We start from the raw sequence: 7,738 nt of genomic DNA, 5'->3' as shown, positions 1-7,738 counted from the left end.
TCCACTTGTTGTCCAAACTGGTTGTGAATTAGTTGTCCAGCTGAGTTGCATACTCATTGTAACACACCTGATGGCGCATTCCAAGTGTAATATTCAGACCACCACACTAACTGTAAAAAGTGAGCTCCTGAACTCCCCTTAAATGATTTACCAGTCAAGCCTTTATCACCTTCAACCTAACTTTTCCCCCCTTTGCCACATCTGAGACCTGGTCAATGGCAGAGATAAAGCAGATACAGATAAAGCTGCCACACTCTTTCTTTGGCTCTGGATAAAGTTGCCCCGGCTACCCCCGTCCTGCTGGAAATCTGAGGAAATCTGCCCTCAGCACTGACTTGGGACTTGGGACATGGACTACAAAGCCAGACTACAACACTTTAACACTGAACTCACTGTCACCAAGCAAAATTCTTTCTCCGCTGTAATTTCCTCTTAAGCTTCCAACCCACGCAGCCTCTTCTTAACAATTGACTCCCTCCTTTAACTCACACATGCTCCCCCCACAAATACCTTCTCTGCATTGCCATTGCCACCTACTTTAGAGATAAAATTGAAAAAATCAGACATGATGTCTCTAACCAGGCCAATCCAACCATAGCCACCCCTTCAACCTGTAAATCATCACTGGCCTCCCTCAGTCCTGTTACTCTGGATGAAGTCTCTTCTCTTCTCTGATCGTCTCCATCTACTACCTGTCCGCTTGTCCCAATTCCCTCTGATCTACTCTGTGTCCATTCCTCCACCCTGGATCCCGCCCTAACCAAACTATTCAACCTCTCCCTTTCTACTGGTATCTACCCTCCTCTGTCAAACATGCCATTATTCTCCATATTCTGTAGAAACCTTTGTTAGACTTCTCCCTGCCTTCAAGCTACCATCCTATCTCTTCTCCCATATGTTCCCAAACTACTTGAGTGCCTTGTCTACAAAAGACTCACTGATTACCTGAGCTCCAACTCTCTCCTTGTCCCTCTCCAGTCTGGCTTTCAAGCTGCCCATTCAAATGATACAGCCCTTAGTAGTGGCCAATGACCTCATCAGAGCTAAGTCTTAAGGCAACTTTTCCCTCCGCCTTCTCCTTGATCTTTCCTCTGCCTTGGACATTGTTGATCACCCCCTTCCAATCCAAATCTTCCGCTCCATTGGTATCAGTTGACACTGCTCTCTCTTGGTTTGCTTCCTACCTGTCTGACCACTCTTTTTTCAATTTTTTTCAATGGTAATTCCTCCTCTCCCACTCTCCTCCCTGTTGGTGTTCCCCAAGGGTCAGTCCTTGAATTGGTTCTCTTTTCTCTGTACAACTCCTCTCTTGGTAGTCTTATATCTTCCTTTGGCTTATAGTACCATCTGTATGCTGATGACACTCAAATCGATCTGGCCACCCCTGACTTGTCTCCCTCAGTCCTGGATAAGGTCTCATGCTGCCTGTCAGCCATCCATCATGGATGTCTGACTGATTCCTGAAACTCAATGTGGATAAAAACAAACTTATTATCTTCCCCCCTCACATTCCAAATCTCCCCCTGATATGACAATCTTTTGCGTCCCTGCCCTCAGGCATGTTGTCTTGGCCTGTCTTGTCTTCTGCCCACATTTCCCCCCATATTTAGAACATTTCCAGGTCTCGTCATTTTTCAACATCTTCAAAATCCGCCCCTACCTGTCCCCAGAGACCACCAAGCTTCTTGTACATGCTCTTATCTCTTGTCTGGACTACTGTAACCTCCTCCTCTCTGGTATTCCACTAACCTGACTCTCTCCTCTATTATTAATGCTGCAGCTAGACTCCTCGATCCTTCCCATCCATTCTTATGCTGAATCTCTTTGCACTTCTCTTTATTGGCTCCCAATTCACCTTAGAATCAAATTCAAGCTCCTGTGCTTTGCCTTCAAATCCCCCCACAGTTCTTGTCCCACTCACCTTTCTAACCTGACCTGAGAAAATTACACCCCTAGCTACTCTAATAGCTCTTTCAATGACCTATTACTGACTTCCTCACTCATAACCTCATAACACAGCTCCAAGACTTTTCTAGAGCTGCCCCAACTCTCTGGAATAGTGTTCCTCATCCTTTTCAGCTTGCTCCTACTTTCTGCTAATTTACAAGAGCACTCAAAACCCATTTCTCAAACTTGCCTACCCATCTTCGTCTGTCTCCTAAAACCCTCACTACTTCCCACCACTCCATATCTCCCCTCCTATTGTGTGTTACTTCCCCCACCTCCTAGATTGTAAGCTCTTCAGGGCAGGGTTTTCTCCTCTTCCTGTGTCACTGTCTGTCTCACATTTGCAACACCTTGTATAGCGCTACATAAAAAGTTGGCACCATATAGATCCTGTTTTTTATTATTATTATTATTATTATTAATATTAATAAAAATAATAATAATAATATTATAAACATTGAGAAAGCTTATCAGGCACTAGTTCTCAATTCTCAATGAAACCTTCCTTTTGACAGGAGAATTACAGCGGATCGCCTCAACCTTATCTATAACATTACACACCTCAACCACTGTGATTGGTCCTTTTAATGTGGATCTTAAAAATCACTCCATCTTGTCTTGATCAAGAGGTTTTCTTCCCAGGAGATCTGCATAATATGTTCTTATCATATCCAGGATCCTTGCCCTGGATGTAACCAGGGAACCTGAATTGTTAATCAGCCCCTCCACAGACTTACCTGCTGATCCCTGTTTGCAATTGGTAAGTAAGGGTCAGGCGAGTGATATTTCCCATAATCCATTTCCAGTACCAAAGAGGCCTGCCTGTCATATTGGATTTCTCTCAAATGGAGTTTTACCTCTGCAATCTCCTCTTGGTTACCTTTCCTCGAGACAAATTGAACTTTGCCAGATGGTTATCAGCCAGAGAACCGAGTTGGGTCACCTGACAAAAAAAAAAAATATGTCAGCGTCAAACCTAAAGAGCAAAAATAGGGCTGTGTCAAGAGCCATTACAGATTTCATGCTGGTGACATTAATAGTTGCCACACCTTGAATGGAGCAGGCACGACCGTCAGGGTGATTGATATAGCTGCTTCTTGACTCTTTCCAAACTACTTACTGACCCTGACCTCTTGAGTGTACATTCTGAGTTTTCCATAGTCTCTGACTTACCACCATCATCTGTTAACATTATAATCAGCTGTTCTTAATAAGGGACTCCTTGGACCAATCCCTCCTACTCACTGGATTTTTTACAGGAGGCTTCATATCTCTCCCAAAATAAGTCTAAGCTTTTTGGCTTCACAAATGACATCATATTTTCCCAGGCCTACAGGGCTTAAATGTCATGACATGATTCACCCATCTTCAAGAGTAAATCTACTATATATTTTCTAGTGGGAGAGGTACCATTCAACCATTTAATTTGCATGAGATTCTTCCTTTTAAAATAAGTATTATTACCCTTGGGGATACTGGAGACAAAGTATCTTTTTCTCCCAGTGGTTGCCTGTAAATGGGATTTTTGGGGACTGGTAGAAAAACAGAATGATCCATGACACTGGACTTCCAGTTTATTCCAGCAACCACACGAGAGGCTACTATAGCAGCAGACACAGCACTGTCCATAGTCTCTGCAGGACTACAAATAGCAGCAGCAGGCACAGCAGTATCCATGGGTTCTACAGGACTACAAAAGACAGCAGGTACACTTAAACCTCAAAAGGCTCTGTGGTTATACAAGGCTCAGAAGACATAGAAGGGGTGCAGTTTCAGGGACCTCACAATCCTCAGAAAGCAGAGCAGCAGCTGTGGTTTCCTGCAGAATCTTCCGGGTTGCCTCCTCTTTCTCTTGGGTGACCCCGTTCTACTCAGCAGTCTGTGCAATGGGGAAGGTGACATCCTCCATAGTTCTTACAGATCCAGCCACAAATATTGCCTGCTCTTTGATTACTCTGCTTGATCTCCCATCCAGGAGCACAATCTATCTTGCTACAAACCAATATGAAGCTGTTGCACTAACTGCAGCTTGCCATCATTTTCATTTGCTATATAAATACTGTTTATTATTATTAATAATAAAAATTATATTAATTTAGACATGCCTCATACTAGCCCAAAAATAAACATTTTTTATAGGGAAATCTGAACTCTAACTCAGTATTCTGACTTTCTGATTTTTTTTTACTTTTCTGACTGGACTCCCAAAAGGCCCAGTTCTACGGTGCACTTTTAGCAACTTAAAAGCCCGTAATATGCAAGAATGAGCCTCCAGCACTATCTCATAGCATCTCCAGGGGAGATAAGCTAAGTGTGGTGCTATAAAAAATATACACAGTATGCTTTTCATGTCCTATGAAAAGTAAATTACAGATACATACAAGAATACAAGAACAAAAAAATGCTAAGATCTAACCTAATCTAACAATCATTACTTGGCTTGCTTTAACAGAAAAATGGACTTATAATTGCAAAGAGAAGATTTACCCGTGATGAAGAAAAAAAAGGGGTCCCTGATTCCTCAGATATTACAGAAGTTAAAGGTAAGCTTTGATTTTTTTTCTTATTTATAAGTTATTGTAAAAAAACAGAATTGTTAGTATGGATAAAATATTTAAATATGATACCATAAATAATGAAGGCCTCAAATTGTAAATCCTCTTGCAATGTATCCCACCTTCTTCCGTCTTCTGCTTACATCACCTCATCTTGTACTGCACAGATATGAGATCAGGTGACATAGGCAGAATATGGAAAAAGTAGGTGGCGCCCACTGGTTCACATTGGAAAGAAATCCAGAAGAATTGTATTACAGTGGGATCAAAGGCTCTGCAATAGGTATGTTTCATTGTTTTTTTAAATGAAAGTTCCTCAATAATGCACCAAATACTTTTCGGTTACCAGTATATAGGTTTTACAATTCACTTTTTAGGAGAGGCTTATCTGGGCAGCGATCCCGTGCTGTGTACCATCGCAGTATCAGACATTGTTCATTCTGTCCAACAATGTTACTTGCTTTGTATTCTGAACTTGACTCAGCTGGAATTGTGATACTGCTTTATGTGCGGGCTCTTCCCCTTAAGTCCTGGGGGCAACTGTGTGCTCTGAGACACAACCAGTCTCCCAAAGCTGAGCAGGGGCTTCCTATAGGTAAGACTGGATCATTAGATTGTGGATCTGATGTTTGGTGAGTACTGGTGCTGGACCAGGGCCATGAAAGTAATGCAAGTAAATGCTTAGTAATGCAAAATGATGTTTTTTATAACTTCCCCCAAATGTTTATTATTTTGTTTAGGAAGACAGAATGATATAGAACGTGTCAAAAAATACCTATTGAGAACCATCCAGCTGTTAAAGGGTTGTTAAGCATTTAATGTACATCGCTGAGTAATATGTTAGCGCTTTAAAAAATCCTGTTTAATAATTATAAACAGTGATGGCCTTTTTTAATATATTGCGGTAATATATATAAAATATATTTTAATATATATATACGGTAATATGGTTTGATACTTTAGTAAAGATCATTGGTATATATATATCTATACCATGTGATGTGTGTGTTGTAGTTACATCCTACATTGCATCCTCTATAATTTTTTTTTTTTCTGGAGGTATACGTTAGAATGTGGCATGAACAATATTTTGATTGAGGAAGCGACAAACAATTGTCTTTGTAAAAATCAGGTGGAAAACACTATTCTGTAATTGTCTCCTCCCTCAACAACAAAAGTCTCTTTGATGTTTCATTTGATGAGAATATTTAAAGAATTGTGTTATTGTAGGTATTTGGTGTTTTTGATAATTGGTCACCCCCCCCCCCCTCTTTTTCCCCCACAATATGAATTTAAGGGGAACTGCATGGCAGGGTTTTACACCAGATTGTTGTAACAACAGTTGTTCCTCTCAACCCCTAAAAGAGTCAGAGCTAAATGGTATTGAATACCAATTGAAAGGTCAATGCAAAATTAAGTCTATTACTTATTGGCATGTACACAATTTACAAAAATCTATTTCCCATATTTGTAATCCAGTGAGCATTTGCGTACAGATTTTTCCCAACTTTAAGGACTATTCCTCTATAAAAGCATAGTGGGAAGGTATCTTATAGTTGCTCCCAGCAACTATTGAAAGATTTGATCATATACAGAATAACAGAAAATTGTGACAAAATTGGACAATGTTAACTTAGAACATTTCAACCTCCTGGCATCAGAAATAATTGATACTAGGAATTTGGAAATTAAAACATACTTACAAAAACTGAATCTCCAACCTCTTTTAGTTCCCCTACTCTACTCTTTATAATGGGTTAAGAAACAAGGAATACAAAGACAAAAAGGTGAATTTTCCGTTCATGAAACACAAAGGCCCTGATTTAATAAAGCTCTCCAAGGCTGGAGAGAATACACTTTCATTAGTGAAGCTGGGTAATCCAGAAATCCTGGAATGGATCTGGTCCAGGATTGAAAACATTTGCTAACAAATAGCTGATGACTCTTAGGAAATCTATTCCAGGTTTGCTGGATTACCCAGCTTCACTGAGGAAAGTGTATTCTCTCCAGGCTTGGAGGGCTTTAATAAATCAGACTCAAAATACTAAAAAGCGTTCAAAAGTAACCCACACCACTTCCAAAACACAAACCCTTTCGCTTCACAAATCAGACATAGTAAGGTCTGAACCGATTGCACAATCATCACATGATGATGAAACTTTGGTTTAATCCCAGCACCATCACTCACATCATTACCTACTCTTACTGGTACTAGACCAAAATAATCTTCCACTTTTTTAGGTTATCATGCACCACAATATTCTACATTCCCTCAAAAGGTAGGAACTTAAAAAAAAAATGTCACAAACATTTCACCCAATATAATTAATTAAATGTAATTAAGTTATGAGAATTCCCCTTGAGTGAGGTAGAAATTAGAGTATTACAACTATGCCCTAGTTTTTTCCCTTCTTGTATTTTTGATAAACTTGAGTTTATCAAGGACACACATTTATTTGTGAGGAATGTAACAACATTAATATATTAACAGCAAAAAGATCAGATCTGAGCATGTAGGCCCCTTAAAGGATGTCTCTGAGTTGGTAACTGGACAAAAGAAAAGACAGATTTACTAAACACTTTTTGATAGCTGTGTGTACACTGGAAAATTGTAGAGCTCAAGTCTAAATTTATAATAGCAGTGTCACTGCCCTAAATGGTCCACAATGGCTAAAAATTGATATGATTGAGAAACAGTTGGACAAAATTAAGGTTGACAAACCACCAGGACCCCATGGGTTATATCCACGTGTCATCAAAGAGCTGAGCTCAGTTATTTCTAAGCCCTTTTTTCTAGCTTTTAGAGACTCTTTAATCACTGGCATGGTGCCAATGGATTGGCATAAGGCCAGTGTAGTTCCCATCTTCAAAAAGGGAGCAAAGTTACCAGGTAACTACAGACCAGTTAGTTTAATGTCCATAGTTGGTAAGGTCCTAGGGAGTTTGATAAAGAACCACATAGAGGAGTTTCTGCTAGAACATAATAATATAAGTGATAGTCAGCATGGCTTCAAGAAAGACAGAAGTTGTCAAACAAATTTACTCTCTTTTCATGAGGATGTAAGTAAACAGGTAGACAGTGGAGAAGCAGTTGATATAGTGTACTTGGACTTTGCTAAAGCATTTGACACTATACACCACAGACGGGGTGATATGCAAGTTAGGGTCAACAGGTTTAGAAAATAGATAGAGAACTGGCGCATCCAGAGAGTAATGATTATTGATTCATACTCTGA

The 7,738-nt window shown here is 39.9% G+C and overlaps 1 protein-coding gene and 1 long non-coding RNA gene across 2 annotated transcripts in view; one reads left to right on the top strand and one right to left on the bottom strand.

The window, feature by feature from the left end:
- The window catches only part of OGN (osteoglycin), a 93,978-nt gene that overhangs the window by 40,374 nt on the left and 45,866 nt on the right, over positions 1 to 7,738 (top strand). Inside the window, exon 2 of the mRNA XM_072421174.1 lies at positions 4,400 to 4,490. Within this exon, the coding sequence (XP_072277275.1) occupies positions 4,400 to 4,490 (91 nt within the window). The remainder of the gene's footprint in view (positions 1 to 4,399; positions 4,491 to 7,738) is intronic.
- LOC140337421 (uncharacterized) overlaps positions 1 to 7,738 on the bottom strand; it is a 29,798-nt gene that overhangs the window by 2,402 nt on the left and 19,658 nt on the right. The window contains exon 2 of the long non-coding RNA XR_011922041.1: positions 2,805 to 2,890. This is a non-coding gene — a long non-coding RNA (uncharacterized lncRNA). The remainder of the gene's footprint in view (positions 1 to 2,804; positions 2,891 to 7,738) is intronic.

The sequence above is a fragment of the Pyxicephalus adspersus genome, chromosome 8, assembly GCF_032062135.1.
Source record: "Pyxicephalus adspersus chromosome 8, UCB_Pads_2.0, whole genome shotgun sequence".
Lineage (NCBI taxonomy): Eukaryota > Metazoa > Chordata > Amphibia > Anura > Pyxicephalidae > Pyxicephalus > Pyxicephalus adspersus.
Note: the sequence above shows the minus strand (reverse complement) of the source record. Positions and strands in the feature narration are given on the sequence as shown.